The sequence below is a fragment of the Megalobrama amblycephala genome, linkage group LG19 (genome assembly GCF_018812025.1).
Source record: "Megalobrama amblycephala isolate DHTTF-2021 linkage group LG19, ASM1881202v1, whole genome shotgun sequence".
Classification (NCBI taxonomy): domain Eukaryota; kingdom Metazoa; phylum Chordata; class Actinopteri; order Cypriniformes; family Xenocyprididae; genus Megalobrama; species Megalobrama amblycephala.
Window position 1 is genome coordinate 23,328,646 of NC_063062.1, and position 17,059 is coordinate 23,345,704.

Genomic DNA, 17,059 nt, shown 5'->3' on the forward strand with positions numbered 1-17,059 from the left:
GGAGAGTGGGGTAAGATGAGCCAGTGGGTAAGATGGCCCACCCCCTGTGTCTTGGTAACCGTAGACTTTTATTGCAATGTGACCATATATTTTGGAACCACCCATCATTTCTGTCAGACTATGTAAAGGAGACACACATGGGAGGCTTAGAAGGCACCCATTTACTTTAAAAATGTGTCAAAATAAAATTTTAACATAATGGGTGTAATAGCTGTTTTATCAAAGCAAATGTGTCCATGTCTAAATATATATTGCATTTTGGTGATTTAGTAATGTATAAAACCATGCAAATCATTTAGCTAAATATTAGGGTTTTTGTTTGTTTGTTTGTTTGTTTGTTTTTTTCAAAATGGCAGCTATAGGGCAAACTGAGCCAAATGCTGTGGTGTAAATTGAGCCAGCGTTTTAATTTACCCCTTCCTTAAAGCACTGAAGTTAAATTAAATCTCTGAAGTATAAACTGGTATAATTATAAATTGCAGCGAGCCGATCACATTGACCTTGATTACATTTCGTTTTGGGTTGACAGGTGACCTTGAAGAAGACAAGTAATTTTTTTTGGTGTTTTGAAATGTAATGATACGCTTATGAGACACATTCTCTCACCATGATTGAAGAAATATTAACCACACCCCCTTTCCTGTATGGAGTTACAACATACAACAGTAGTGGTTTGTGGATATATAAAACATGGCTTAATGCTGACCTCACATTCGGAGTGGCTGCTTGCCTAGCAGAAGAAATGCATGTTAATCTTGTATTGACAGTGGTGTGTATTACCAGGCTCTGTCCTGCTGTGTGTGGGGTTAATTTAGGCACCTGTGTCCTCCAAGGTGACCCTCAGCCCCCTGCTCTCTTCAAGGATGGAGACTTTATTATTGGAGGGGCTTTCACCATTCATTACTATATGAGGACAGAGAAGCACACCTATATTAGACGGCCACAACCACTAGAGTGCATTGGGAGGTTAGAGTTTGACAAAACTAAATACAATCCTTAACTGAACAGGGTTGAATGGGCTCAATTAATTGTGCTGAAATTGTTCATAATTGTCTTTTTTTCTTAATGTAAACTGTGTTAATGAGTATTATACAAGCAAAAAATTCACTAAGGTGCATATTTAATTACAATTTATTATAATATAGTTTTTCGTTTGTGCTTTTCTACAGCATGGACTTTAGGGCACTGCGCTTTGCTCGTGTCTTACAGTTCGCCATCCAAGAGATTAACAACAGTTATGATCTCTTACCGGGCATCACATTAGGGTACCATATTTATGACTCTTGTGCCTCTGTGCCAATGGTAATGAAAGTAGCATTTCAACTTGCCAACGGGCTAGATCTGGTATTTAACGACACTGATTCCTGTGCAAAATCTGCTGCAGTTCTCGCACTAGTTGGAGAATCTGGTTCCACTGCAGCTATAAGCACTTCAAGACTTTTCGGTTCTTTTGGAATTCCACAGGTGTGTGCTCTATATCGCTATTTCTTGATCTTGTTCTTGAAATGTTGGCACTGTGACAATGACAATGTGAAAATAGTTGTAACATCAGACACATTTGACATTTATGTCACAGCAGATAGTACACATGTAAATGTTATTGTAAAGTCTGGATTCGAATAATGAAATTATTTTAAATGTCCTTTCATGTTAAAGGAAAAAATAGCGCTTTTTTTCCCTTCTTCTTTACGGTGCTCTATAGGTGAGTCATTACGCAACGTGTGCGTGTCTCAGTGACAAGCGGCAGCATCCTACTTTCTTTAGGACCATACCCAGCGATCACCATCAAGCGGCTGCACTGGCACGGATGGTCAAGTGCTTCGGATGGACGTGGATCGGCGCTGTGCGCAGTGATTCAGACTATGGGAACAATGGCATGGCATCATTCCTGAAGGCTGCGGAGGAGGAGGGAATTTGTGTGGAGTATTCTGAGGCCTATTACAGGACCCAGCCGCGCAGTAAACTGAAAAGAGTCGCTGATGTCATTCGTAGGTCAACAGCTCGTGTAATAGTTGCCTTCATGTCCGTTGGTGATATGATATTTCTCCTAGAAGAGCTGAGTCAGCAGCCTCCCCCTCCGATGCAGTGGATTGGCAGTGAGGCGTGGGTTACAGACCCACAAATGCTGCGGTTTAATTTGTGTATCGGTGCCGTGGGCTTTGCAATCCCGCGGTCTGTTATCCCGGGTTTTCGTAACTTTCTATTTGACCTCTCTCCAGCGAAGGTGCTGAAATCTCCATTGCTGACAGAATTCTGGGAAAGCTCATTTAGCTGTAGTCTAAAACAGCAGACAGGTTCTTCTACTGCTATGCCTGCATGTAATGGCACAGAGGATCTGCACGCATTACAGAACCCGTACACAGACACGTCCCAGTTGCGGATCACTAACATGGTGTACAAAGCCACATATGCTATAGCTCATGCCCTCCATGGCATTGTCTGTAACGAAAAACGATGTGGCAAAAACATCAAAATTGAGCCCCATAGGGTAAGTTTTCTCACCTTGGAACTTATATTACAATACATGTCGGCCTGCTATAAAATATCTAGGGCTATATAATCACACCCAATATTTCAGTAGGCCTACTGATTATTCAGCAAATTACAACAAGTTTTTTTTATGCCCATCATGCAGGTTTTTGATCAGCTCAAACAAGTGAACTTCACCAAAAATAATTATTCTGTTTCATTTGATTCAAATGGAGACCCTGTGGCCACCTATGAACTTGTGAATTGGCAGTTTCAGGGAGATGGTTCAGTTAGTTTTGTGACAGTGGGTCAATATGATGCATCCCAGCCTAAAGGCCAAGAATTCAGTCTAAGCAGAACTATCATTTGGTATGATGGCAGTGAAAAGGTATAGCTGCAATGTGATGTCTATAATTACATCAGGGATGGGCAGCTTCGGTCCAGAAGGGCCACTGTCCTGCAGAGTTTAGCTCTGACCCTAATCAAACACACCTGAAGCTAATCAATGCCTTCCGGATTAATAGAAAGCTATAGGCAGGTGAGATTTTTATTGGTGTTGCAGCTAAACTCTGCAGTACAGTGACCATCTGAAGTTGCCCATCCCAGAATTAAATTATAAATATTTATAAATAATTATAAATATTATGCAGTAGCCGTCCTTGGTTAATTTTTGACCTTGATGCTCTGTGTTCTTTTCACCTGCAGGTGCCTGTGTCTGTGTGCAGTGAGAGCTGTCCTCCAGGTACTAGGAAGGCTGTGAAAAAGGGAAGGCCTGTCTGCTGCTATGACTGCATTAACTGTGCAGAAGGAGAGATCAGCAATGAGACAGGTTCTTTTTACTGGACATTCTTGAATTAATCATACATACAATGCTCTATGAGAGTCTGTTTTAAAAAATTTTAAAGATCTAGCTTGAAAGACAAGCAAAGTTCTTGAAATATTTGCTTTTATTATTTGTGTCCTTGTTACAGTGTATTTATACAATTATAAGCTAAGTGATGTTAATAAACAACATACATACTACAGTAAAGTTTAGTATTTGGTTTAGGCTTAGATGCTCATAATTAGTCATACTTTACCGTTATTTGTACAGTAAGTAGAACATGCATAACAAGGGCACTGAAAAACATAGTGTTATCAAATAGTTTTAACCCATAATATTTGTATTTATTTTTACAAAAAAAAAAAAAAAAAAAAAAAAAAAAAAAAAAAAAATATATATATATATATATATATATATATATATATATATATGAAACAACAACCAAAAAGTAATTATATTTCCTTTACAACTTACAATCATGTGATTTAATACATGTGTTTGTACATAATCTTTATTTTCAAAAACGTGAAATATATTTCTCAAGGTAGTGTTTTAACATTTTTAATATCATGAATTAATAATTTATAAACATCAGTAAGACTTATTTCTATTGACTTTTACTTTTTTTTTTTTTATAATGTTAGTAGCATTTAATAATTTTTTCTACGATTTTTCTCGTGGTCGTGACTTCATTATGGCGGCATTTTAATAGGCTTGTTTGAGATGAGCAAATTCTGCGCAGAACCGATCACCGGTGATCACCGCGAGATGCATGCCGGTTAGAAATGTGTCCGCGGTTGGGCCGCCTTGCTCTGATGTCATGCCGACGTGTGTCAAAAACCTCTCGCGAGTGCGAGGCGGACGTGTCGGATTCTGCAGTCGAGCGCAGTTGCTCTCCACCGACTGCGCTGACCAAAAGCACGATGGGAAACGACTTGCTGACGACACAGCTTAAAGCTTATTGGTTTAAACAACCGTGATGTATTGATCTGATTTAAAATGTTTGATTTTAAAACTCTAATATCATGTTTTTATGTGTAAAAATAATGTGTGTATATTCCCAAACTCTCTGACATAGTGATCTCCCTATGGGTTATGCGAACGTTGTCATTTATAAAAAAATATATAAAAACATGTCTATAATTAAAGTAAAAATGATTGATACATCTTTCGAATGGAAACAAATAACAAGTACTTTGGGTGTATTGTTCATTATTTATTTTCATATAAAAGCAACAGAACTTAAATTACATCCAGTTTATCAGCAACACAGCGCACGAGTGTGAATCCCGCGATATCCGCCTTTGATCTCGTAGGTTCTGATCCACTACGAGAACAGAGAACTGTTCGTCTTGCCTGCACTTTTTTCACTCCTCCCCTAACTGCAGACGCCTACTCTCGGCTGAACTTCAGGCGAGGCTAGGCGCATCTCAAACAAGCCTAATGCCATTAATGACCGAGCGCACAATTGATGCTTGCGCGCGCAGTAAATCACTTCCGCGAGAGGATAACAGATCTGCACGCGAGGAAACGGGAGCCCGCGAGCTCATTTTAAACCCGCGCGCGCGCATGACATCTACTCTGCGCGCAGATCAAGCCCTCGCGTGCTCGGACAAGACTCGCAGCATGCGCGTCATCATTCCCACACTCGCGCTCAATCTTCTATTTCGCTCGCGCGAACACTTTTGATTTTTGTCAGTCGTGGGGCGGGACTTTACTTATTTCAGTGTAAGCTCAAATGTCATTGGTCAATTCAGTTTTTCCAGAAGTCTGTTTTGATTGGACGCCTGTTGTAAAACGATTATACATGGCTTCATCAATGGACCAGATGCAAGTGAGTTAAACTTTATTTATTAGCTGATTGATTGCATTATTATTATAATATGGCCTTACTAGATACATTAACTTGATTTATTATTATTTTTATGGAGGTGTAGCTGCTGGGGAAATAAGAGAACACATAGCCTAGTTATATTTGCTGTAGTTCACCGCTACATTACCACTATACTTACAGTATCTGTTTACCCAGCCAAAATTATGTCAGTTCTGAGAACTACAGAAATGTCAAAAGTGTCCATTAAATAGTTGTAACTATGATTCTAAATCCAGAATTGCTTCATGTGGCTTTGGATGAAAGATACATATCAACAAGAGTTGTTGTGTAAGCTTTTTGTTATCATTCTTTGTCAGTTTAATATATTATCAGGTTAATATATTTTCCATTAAATACAGTATAAAATGGTTTGAGCATTTCACTATGTTGAAAGGTTGCAGCTAAAGTTAAGATACAGTACACAGTATGAATGATCATACCCCCCGAAACCCAATTTAGAAATCTTTATATCTAAGACATATTTAGTTTTTTTGTTGTTGTTTTTTTATACTATTATGGGTAAACAGACTGTTCAGTGGAAGTATAATGATAATGTAGCAGTGAACTACTATGTGTTCTCATTTTTCCCCAGCAGCTACAGCTCCATAAAAATAATAAATCAAGTTAATATATAGTATCTAATAAGGACATATAATAATAATAATGCAATCAATCAGTCAATAAATAAAGTTTAACTCACTTGCATAATAATAGTAAATACTATAGTGTTTTGGACCATACTATAGTAAAGTGTAGTATACTGTATACATTATACTATTTACAACACTTTGTTAATGAATGCTTCAGTATACAGTGTATTAACTATGATGAACTGATAAACTGTAATAAATACTGTATAGGCTACTTTAGTTTTTACTACAGTAGTGTATATTGTAGTAATATACCCTATAGTTGTAGAAAATTACAGTATTTGGGTAAAGTCAATTTGTTTATATTACCCTCAACAACTATAGAATTACCACAGCAAATTAAAGTACTTTACTTTAGTATGGTTCAAAAACACTATAGTATTTACTATAAATTACTATAGTATTTTTTCATCTGGTCCAAGCCATGTCTAATCGTTTTACAACAGGCATCCAATCACAACAGACTTCCGAAAAACTGAATTGACCAATGACATTTGAGGTTACACTGAAATAAGTAAAGTCCCGCCCCACGACTGACAAAAATCAAAAGTGTTCGCGCGAGCGAAATAGAAGATTGAGCGCGAGTGTGGGGAATGATGACGCGGGTGCTGCGAATCTTGTCCGAGCACGCAGGGCTTGATCTGCGCGCAAAGCAGATGTCATGCGCGCGCGCGGGTTTAAAATGAGCTCGCGGGCTCCCGTTTCCTCGCGTGTAGATCTGTTATCCTCTCGCGGAAGTGATTTACTGCGCGCGCAAGCATCAGTTGTGCGCTCGGTCATTAATGGCATTAAAATGCCGCCATACTTCATGTTGAGGGAACAATATTGTGTAAACAATGTGTAAACAACCTGCGTGACCATAGCAGCCTGGAATTATCAGAAATGGATAGGCCTATAATAATATTTATTTTTAAGTAAGAATGACAAAATAAGGGGCGGAATTAAAAAAATGGTTATTTTAATATATTATAGCCTATTGTATTGCATGCAGTGCTGCCTATAGACAGCATTCAAATGAAGTTTGTTATTATCAATAAATGATAAAAAAATATGTAACATTAAATAATGTAGGCCTACAAGAAAACATTTTTATCCATCCCATCTCACAGCCTTTTAAATTCATTCACTGATCGTGCCATTATTATTATTATTATTATTATTATTCCCATTAAACCTAAATAAATTGAATTATGTTATTCCCCTAAAGTGAACCTCCTATAAAAATGCAGTGCACCTACAGAAATAAACTCATATAATCAAAGCTTTATTGGCATGACTGTCGGGTATTTCCAGTATTTAAAAAAACACATGGTACTGTAAGTAGGCTATTAGATAATACATAACGTTAATTGGGTAAAGATAATACAAATAACAAACAAAATTATGTTTATATCAGTGAATGGATTTAAAAGACTATATATAGTCTTTTAAAAAAAAAAAATATTAAAATGGACCCGGTCAAAAGTTTGTCAACCCTTGATTCTTAATACTGTGTGTGGTTACCTGGATGATCTATGACTTTTTTTTGTTTGTTTGTTTTTTTTTTTTTTTTTTGGTGGTGGTTCATAAGTCCCTTGTTTGTCCTAAGCAGTTAAGCTGAGCTCTGTTCTTTAGAAAAAAATCCTCCAGGTCCTGCAGATTCTTCAGTTTTCAAGGATTTTTTTTTTCTTTTTGAATTTGAAGATCAAGGTAAATTGTACTTAATTTGTCTTCTGGGAAACATGCATCAAACAAGTATCTTCTGTTGCTTCTGAAGGGCAGCACTAAATGAAAAAAAAAAAAAAGAAAAAGAAAAATTGGGACATCTTCATTTTTTATTTTATTCATTTTTTCCCCTTTTTTAATAGTTGTGTTTGAGTTCCTCAATTGTCCCCAGTGTGAAAAGATGGATCCCAAAATCATACAGCCACTGCTGGAAAGGGTTCAAATGCTTAAAAACTGAAGACTCTGCAGGACCTGGATGATTTTTCTTAAGACGAGAGCTCAGTTTAACTGCTCAAGACAAACAAGGGACTCATGAACAACCATCACAAAAAAAAAAAAAAAAAAAAAAAACAGTCATAGATCATCCAAGTAACCACACACAGTATTAAGAACCTATGGTTTACGTACTTCTGAACGCGGTAATTTTAATAAATTCAGCTTCTTCTTTTTTTTCTTGTCCACTATATCTTATCTTTTATGTAAAATATCAGTACTAAACAAAAAATAACATGCATTTTGTATGATCTCTCTTATTTTGTTCAAATTATTCAGATTTTTGCAGATTCTGCAAGTGGTTCACATACTTTATATATATATATATATTATATATATATATATATATATATATATATATATATATATATATATATATATATATTTCTTTTAATTGTATATCAAATGTTTTTAGAGGGTTATTCAAGTCATTGTATTTGAATTACATTTTAATGTATTTTTTAAAATAATTTACAGGACAAAATGACCATATGGGATGTTAATTTCAAAACAGTGTAGTCTTATTTATTTTTATTTTACAGATTCTTTAGATTGTCACAAATGCCTACCTGAGTACTGGCCTAATAATGAGAAGAACAAGTGTTTTCCTAAACCGGTGGAGTTTCTATCCTGGAATGAAATCCTTGGGATTATACTGGCTGCTTCCTCTATTTCAGGCTCTTTAGTGGCTTTGAGCATTACTTTGGTGTTATACAAAAACAGGGCTTCTCCTATAGTAAGAGCCAACAACTCAGAACTGAGCTTCCTGCTGCTCTTCTCATTGACACTGTGTTTCCTCTGTTCACTTACTTTCATTGGTCGGCCCACTGAGTGGTCCTGTATGCTCCGTCACACAGCATTTGGTATCACTTTTGTTCTCTGTATCTCCTGTGTTCTTGGGAAAACAATAGTGGTGTTAATGGCCTTCAAAGCTACACTTCCAGGAAGTAATGTTATGAAATGGTTTGGGCCTCATCAACAGAGACTCAGTGTTTTTAGTCTCACTCTTGTACAGGTTCTTATTTGTGTGCTTTGGTTAACAATATCCCCACCTTTTCCCTACAATAATATGCAACACTACAAAGAAAAGATCATTCTAGAATGCGGTTTAGGATCAGCTATTGGTTTCTGGGCTGTACTAGGTTATATTGGCCTTCTAGCTTTCCTTTGCTTTATATTAGCTTTTCTGGCCCGGAAACTGCCTGATAAGTTCAATGAGGCTAAATTCATCACATTCAGTATGCTCATATTCTGTGCTGTTTGGATCACATTTGTTCCAGCTTATGTCAGCTCTCCAGGGAAATTTACTGTAGCTGTGGAGATATTTGCCATTTTAGCTTCAAGCTTTGGTCTGATTCTCTGTATTTTTGCTCCTAAGTGTTTCATTATTGTATTTAGGCCAGATCAGAACACTAAAAAACACTTAATGGGTAAAGTATCAACAAAAGTCCACTAAGACACTGTTACGTTTGCTGGTGTAGAGATGAGGCAGATACAGATTTCCACAATACATTCGATACTTTAATATAAACGAAGGCAGAGAACACCATACAAAACACTAACACAAACAGAGAACGGACGAGGAGTGAAGGGAGTGAGTGCAATATATGGGGAGTGCTGACAATAGAGTCCAGGTGCAGGTGATGAGTGCTGATGAGGAGCTGACGAGGGAAGTGAGTGCAGGTGTGGAGAACAGGAGGATCTTGGGAAATGGAGTCCAGGAAGACAAGGGATCTGTAACAGACACACAACTCTATTAGATATCAATCATTGTTAGATATCACACATGCTATGATTTACTGTGTCAGCTCTCATGCCGATATAAATGTATTTACACATTTTTGCTGTATGGACAAATCAGTTTGGTATATTGTGCAACTGTTGCAGAAAAAACAAAACAACAACAACAACAACAAAAATAAACAACTTGAATTTCATGTTAATACATTATGATAAACATTTTTTGTTTTATACTAAGCATTGACATTATAATAGATGTAATAGATGTATAAGTGTGTGCACTTCATTCAGTCCAACACTATAAAATAAAACACTTTTAATTCAACATTGCTTTATAATATTCTAACACTTGTAATGTTATACTAATTCATGTAACCTTAAACATATCAAATATTACATTAATATGAAAAATCGGAAAATTCAAACTTTCAAACTTTTTATCCTGTTATGTCATACAGTTGTGTATGGAGTCAAATTAATGCCTTAAAGTTTTGCACAAAATTAAAGTTTTGCAAAACACAAAAAAGAATTGAGCAATAAAAAAATGTTTTGCAAACAAAAATAAAGAATTGCAAAGGAAAATTAAAGTATTGAGCGGAAAAAATAAGTTTTGCAAACAAAAATAATAAATTGCAAAATAAAATAAAATAGTGCAAAAATAAAAATATAATCAATTACAAAAATCAATGACAGCTGTAATCCTATTTTATCTTTGCCACATATTTTTCATGCTCAAACCTACTAAATCATTTGCAACGCTCATTTTATTCTGCGTTTCAGTCAAGCGTGCGCTCACGATACCGGTTTTCTTTTGCGCTGCACTTTTCTGTGCGGATCTCTTTATGGCACTGGTTTGACGTGGGGGTGGAGTCAAGATAATATGACCCGTTGCGCTCTGTCTCACTGCCTGTATCCACTTTTGTGTCCTTAAACATTAGTTTTTTGGGGTCGACAGCTTATAAAAACTTATTTCTGGGTTTTTTAGCTTGATAGCTGTACACCTTGTCACACAGCAGCTTTTAGGCATTGTTCTGTTTTTTGTAATGAGTCAGAAAAGACAAGAAGGCAGCCTCACGCAATACAAAGTCAATGGAGACGGTTGGATTGTTTTTCCCCCCGGTGGGCGTGGTTTTCAGATTATAATAAATGCGCTCTGTCTCTATGCTTGATCTGTTCTGTTGCGATCTGCGTCTCCTGCCGATGACGTGTTCCCGGAGGCGTGCCCCCGTTTCTTGACTCCACCCCCACGTCAAACCAGTGCCATAAAGAGATCCGCACAGAAAAGTGCAGCGCAAAAGAAAACCGGTATCGTGAGCGCACGCTTGACTGAAACGCAGAATAAAATGAGCGTTGCAAATGATTTAGTAGGTTTGAGCATGAAAAATATGTGGCAAAGATAAAATAGGATTACAGCTGTCATTGATTTTTGTAATTGATTATATTTTTATTTTTGCACTATTTTATTTTATTTTGCAATTTATTATTTTTGTTTGCAAAACTTATTTTTTCCGCTCAATACTTTAATTTTCCTTTGCAATTCTTTATTTTTGTTTGCAAAACATTTTTTTATTGCTCAATTCTTTTTTTTTTTGTTTTGCAAAACTTTATTTTTGTGCAAAACTTTAAGGCATTAATTTGACTCCATAGTTGTGCCTCATACTTCATATTTGGGTCATTGACAAATAAGGCTTTTAAAAGTGTAAAAAAAAAAAAAAAAAAAAAAAAAAAAACACATAATGGAGATATATTTTGGTTATACCGAATGACGATATTTTCATACAATGCTAACAGGCTGATATCTAGCTTACTAGCTAGATAGCAAAAGGACAGTCAAACATTGTATATTTAGTACAAGTTTTTTAAATATTACAACATTTTCCAAATTTTATAGTGGTTGTACTGAATGACCTGATGTTTCGGGACATGCATATGAGCAAGTGAAAACATAAATTTTTCAAATAGTTAAGAGAGAGTTAGTTATTTTGCTTCATGACCATGTGGTCCTTTGCAGGTGATGTCACATCCTGTCACATGATATTGACCCATGACTTGATCCAAAGTGGTCCCTTTATATTGATTACTCCGAAAGACATCAATGAAATAAATTTTTCCGGACATTGTTTCTCATAACAAAGCAATTACTTCTACATATAATTATAATACAATTTTTGTTGATATATGATATTTTAAAATCATGCCAGAAAAAAAAAAAAAAAAAAAAAAAAAAAAAAAAAAAATATATATATATATATATATATATATATATATATATATTACATTTTAAGGTATTTTACTCATAAATGAAATGGCTGTATTGGCCTTTGGACAGTTAAACCGAATGACCTTTTGACACATCAAAATCTTTAAAATACCTTTATATGTAGCAAAATATAATTAAAACCTTTTGAATTGAATAAAATAGATCTAGTTGTACTACCTTACATACTGTGGATGTCATATCTTTTATTATTATTATTATTATTAAGGCCTTTGGACAAAAAAAAAAAAAAAAAAAAAGACCTGTCACGTCATTGATCTATTTAAGAATATAATATTGTCATTGAAAAATGAATTACCCACTAACACATAATAATAATAATAATAATATATATATATATATATATATATATATATATATATTTCAAAACAATTTCTTGTGGCCATAGCTTGTTATATCACATTTTTCAAGTTAATTATATGGACAAGTTAAACAAATAATGGTTTTGCTACTATTCTTCATTCTGATTTATAGAAATTAAAGAATGTTTTTCAGACATATTTTTGTGTCAGTGAAATGTAATGGGGTCTTAATCTCTTGCAAATTACTGTACGTAGAAAGGGCAAGTAAAACCAAAAATAAAATAAATATGCTTTCACATATTCATTTCTCTTGGGGTTACCAGGCGATCTTAAAGAAGGCAAGTCATGGTTTTGGTGTTTTGATACACTTTATGATACACTTGAGACATATTCTGTTATTGACTGATGCAAATATTAAGCCCTGCCCTCTTAGGTTTTACAGTAAAGATTTACAACACACAGAAGTGATGGTGAGTATAAAACAGGAATTAATGCTCGCATCACAATTGGAGTGGTCACTTGCCTAGAAGGAGAAATGAATGTTCATCTTTTTTTGACACTGACACTACTGTGTATTATTAGTCTTTGCCCTGCTGTGTGTGGGGTTAATTTAGGAACATGCATTCTCCAAGGTGACCCTCAGCCCCCTGCTCTCTTCGAGGATGGAGACTTTGTCATTGGAGGGGCTTTCACCATTCATTACTATGTGAGGACAGAGAAACACACCTTTACTAGACGGCCACAACCAATAGAGTGCAGTGGCAGGTTAGAGTTTCATGCAAAATTGAATACAGTCCTTAACAAAAGCAGAGTAAATGTCTGATGATTGTCTTGAAATTATGTTCATAATTGTATTTTTAAATTAAATAAGTTAATAAGAAGTAAATAGGCATAACGTTCAAGACAGAGTTCATTTTTAATAGGAGACTATTATGTGTGTACTTCAACAGCATGGACTTCAGAGAGCTGCGCTTTGCTCGTGCCTTGCAGTTCACTATCCAAGAGATCAACAACAGCTCTGATCTCTTACCGGGCATCACATTAGGTTACCATATATATGACTCTTGTGCTTCTGTGCCAATGGCAATTAAAGTAGCGTTACAGCTTGCCAACGGACAAGATCTCGTATTTAACGACACTGATTCTTGTTCAAAATCTTCAGCAATTCCGGCACTAGTTGGAGATTCTGCTTCCACGCCGGCTATAAGCACTTCAAGACTTTTAGGTGCTTTTGGAATTCCTCTGGTGCGTGTAGCATGATTGGAGTAATCAACACGTTTTGGTACTTAACGTATTTCATGTTAGAATATATTTATAATAAATATTATATATATTATTTATTTCTCTTCACTTGTGCACTAGGTGAGTCATTACGCAACATGCGCGTGTCTCAGTGACAAGCGGCAGCATCCTACTTTCTTCAGGACCATTCCCAGCGATCACCATCAAGCAGCCGCACTGGCACGGATGGTCAAGCACTTTGGATGGACGTGGATCGGAACTGTGTGCAGTGATTCAGACTATGGGAACAATGGCATGGCATCATTCCTGAAGGCTGCGGAGGAGGAGGGAATCTGTGTGGAGTATTCTGAGGCCTATTACAGGACCCAGCCGCGCAGTAAACTGAAAAGAGTCGCTGATGTCATTCGCAAGTCCACGGCTCGTGTAATAGTTGCCTTCGTGGCCGCAGGCGATATGAGATTTCTCCTAGAAGAGCTGAGCCAGCAGCCTCCTCCTCCGATGCAGTGGATTGGCAGTGAGGCGTGGGTTACAGACCCACAAATGCTGCGGTTTGGTTTGTGTATCGGTGCCGTGGGCGTTGCAATCCCGCGGTCTGTTATCCCGGGTTTTCGTAACTTTTTGCTTGACCTGTCTCCAGAGCAGGTGCTGAAATTTCCCCTGCTGACAGAATTCTGGGAAAGTTCATTTAGCTGTAGTCTAAAACAGCAGACAGGTTCTTCTACTGCTATGCCTGCATGTAATGGCACAGAGGATCTGCGCGCATTACAGAACCCGTACACAGACACGTCCCAGTTGCGCGTTACTAACATGGTGTACAAAGCCACATATGCCATAGCTCATGCCCTCCAAGGCATTGTCTGTAAAGACAAACGTGACAAATGTGACAAAAACATCAAAGTTGAGCCCCGACAGGTAAGTTTTTTTTTTTTTCTTTTAAAAATGCGTTTAAAAAAATCTTAATATAATACAGTATTCCTTTACTTTTTTGTGTAGACCTACTTATATATATATATATATATATATATATATATATATATATATATATATATATATATCTATCTATCTATCTATCTATCTATCTATCTATCTATCTATCTATCTATCTATCTATCTATCTATCTATCTATCTATTTTCAACCATACCCAGTATATCAGTAGCCTATGATAATTCAGCAAGTAATTGTAACAACACAATTTGATGTTTTTCATCATACAGGTTTTTAATCAACTCAAGCAAGTGAATTTTACTAAAAATAATTATTCTGTTTCATTTGATACCAATGGAGACCCTGTGGCCACCTATGAACTTGTGAATTGGCAGCTTCAAGGAGACGGTTCAATTGATTTTGTGACAGTGGGTCAATATGATGCATCCCAGCCTAAAGGCCAAGAATTCAGTCTGAGCAAAGATATAATTTGGTTTGATGGCAGTGAAAAGGTATACGTGTTGTTCTATTCTCTGTGAGATTATTACTCTGTGTAATTATTTATGAAAGTTTTTTATAACTTATAACCTTATAAACACACCTGTTGTTTATGTATGTCATACTCTTCAATTAAATATTAAAAGCATTCAACAACATTCTTTATTTAGTCATGTTCAGAGCATTTTCGTCCAGAGCCTTTAATTTCTGACTCTGATGCTCTATCTACCCGTCACCTGCAGGTGCCTGTGTCTGTGTGCAGTGTGAGCTGTCCTCCAGGTACTAGGAAGGCTGTGCAAAAAGGAAGACCTGTCTGCTGTTATGACTGCATTAACTGTGCAGAAGGAGAAATCAGCAACGAGACAGGTGCTTTGTCAGAATATTCTTATACAATATACAGTATAATAGTAATATTATACAATTTTTAAAGGAAAAAAATAATAATAACAACAATCAAGTAAAACTGGATAATTTTCCTTACACACTGAATGCATGTGACTGTACACACATTATTCATTGTATATATATAAAATATATTTATAATTATATTATAAATATGTATTTAAAATATAATTTTCAAAGTAACATTTTTGTTTCAAATTATTTCATAAATATTTTCACATTTTTGAGCAACTGATCTACATTTCAAAGTTTATTTGAAAACTTTCTTCACTAAACAATGAAGCAGTTTTGTTAAAAATATTTTCATAATATTTGAATTAACTACTTTCAAGAATTGATTTCTTTTAATGAGACTTTTAATTAATAAAGTTGTATGTATGAATTGTATTTTGTGTATTTTAAATGATATATAAGGCAAATAAATTAGCATCATGTTATTGATCCTTCTTTATTCCCTCAATTGGTCATACTAAAGCAGTGTTGTCTGATTTCCTGTATGTCTCCATTTTGTTTCTGTGGTATATAAATAGCCGTTAAGCACTAATTTCTTCATCTTCCAGATTCTTTAGAATGCCAAAAATGCCTGCCTGAGTACTGGCCCAATAATGAGAAGGACAAGTGCCTTCTTAAACCAGTGGAGTTTCTCTACTGGGATGAAATCCTTGGGATTATCCTGGCAGCTTTCTCGGTTGTTGGCTCTTTAGTGGCTTTGAGCATTACTCTACTCTTCTACAAAAACAGGGCATCTCCAATAGTAAGAGCCAACAACTCAGAACTAAGCTTCCTGCTGCTCTTCTCATTGACTCTGTGTTTCCTCTGTTCACTTACTTTTATTGGTCGGCCCACTGAGTGGTCCTGTATGTTGCGTCACACAGCATTCGGGATAACTTTTGTCCTCTGTATCTCCTGTGTTCTGGGGAAAACAATAGTGGTGTTAATGGCCTTCAAAGCTACACTTCCAGGAAGTAATGTTATGAAATGGTTCGGGCCTCATCAACAGAGACTTAGTGTTTTTAGTTTCACTCTTGTACAGGTTCTTATATGTGTGCTTTGGTTAAAAATAGCCCCACCTTTTCCCTACAATAACATGCAACACTACAAAGAAAAGATCATTCTTGAATGCAGCTTTGGATCAGCTATTGGTTTCTGGGCTGTACTGGGTTATATTGGCCTCCTAGCTTTCCTTTGCTTTGTTTTAGCTTTTCTTGCCCGAAAACTGCCTGATAATTTCAATGAGGCTAAATTCATCACATTCAGTATGCTCATATTCTGTGCTGTTTGGATCACATTTATTCCAGCTTATGTCAGCTCTCCAGGGAAATTTACTGTAGCTGTAGAGATTTTTGCTATTTTAGCTTCAAGCTTTGGTCTGATTCTCTGTATTTTTGCTCCTAAGTGTTTCATTATTGTCTTCAGACCAGAGCAGAATACCAAAAAACATTTAATGGGTAAAGTACCATCAAAATCCCTTTGAGACAAATATTTTACATGTTTGTGCTATATGTGCAAAAAACAAACAAAACAACAACAACAACAACAACAAAAAATTTAAATTCACAATAAATATTCTTTGGTATAGTTTTATGCTTACAAATGTTGGCCTAACAGATGATATGTAGTATATTCACAACTTGTGTAGTTCAATAATGCTACTATATTTTAGCATGTTTCTGTGGTTAAGACATAAAAATAAAAACATTTTTTCCCCCTCATTTAACATTGCTTAGTATTTCACTGCTTCCCCTTCTTACTCCTAAGAACTCTGTGCGTTACTATACAGCAACCTATGGCTGTGTTTCTTAACCAGTGCGTCACAACCAAAAGTGGGTCGCAAGAGTGTGTTGTGAAGTGTGTAATCAAAGAAACAAAAACAACCACA

The 17,059-nt window shown here is 35.9% G+C and overlaps 2 protein-coding genes across 3 annotated transcripts; both read left to right on the plus strand.

Annotated features, from left to right (window-relative positions):
• Positions 1–467: 467 nt before the first annotated feature.
• Positions 468–9,857, plus strand: LOC125254482 (extracellular calcium-sensing receptor-like). Its single transcript, XM_048169106.1, has 6 exons — positions 468–966; positions 1,170–1,464; positions 1,703–2,488; positions 2,636–2,857; positions 3,175–3,298; positions 8,335–9,857. The coding sequence occupies exons 1-6, from the start codon at positions 608–610 to the stop codon at positions 9,246–9,248; spliced, it is 2,700 nt and encodes an 899-aa protein (XP_048025063.1). The 5' UTR covers positions 468–607; the 3' UTR covers positions 9,249–9,857.
• Positions 9,858–11,964: 2,107 nt separating this feature from the next.
• LOC125254764 (extracellular calcium-sensing receptor-like) lies at positions 11,965–16,886 on the plus strand. 2 transcript variants are annotated; one of them, XM_048169567.1, is made up of 7 exons: positions 11,965–12,877; positions 13,063–13,157; positions 13,275–13,357; positions 13,475–14,266; positions 14,571–14,792; positions 15,021–15,144; positions 15,741–16,886. In XM_048169567.1, exons 1-7 carry the CDS (start codon positions 12,648–12,650, stop codon positions 16,652–16,654), a joined length of 2,460 nt encoding a protein of 819 aa, XP_048025524.1. In that variant the 5' UTR covers positions 11,965–12,647; the 3' UTR covers positions 16,655–16,886. The 2 variants fall into 2 exon arrangements, with proteins under 2 accessions (XP_048025524.1, XP_048025523.1); XM_048169566.1 differs by having other exon boundaries at positions 13,063–13,357.
• Positions 16,887–17,059: the final 173 nt, after the last annotated feature.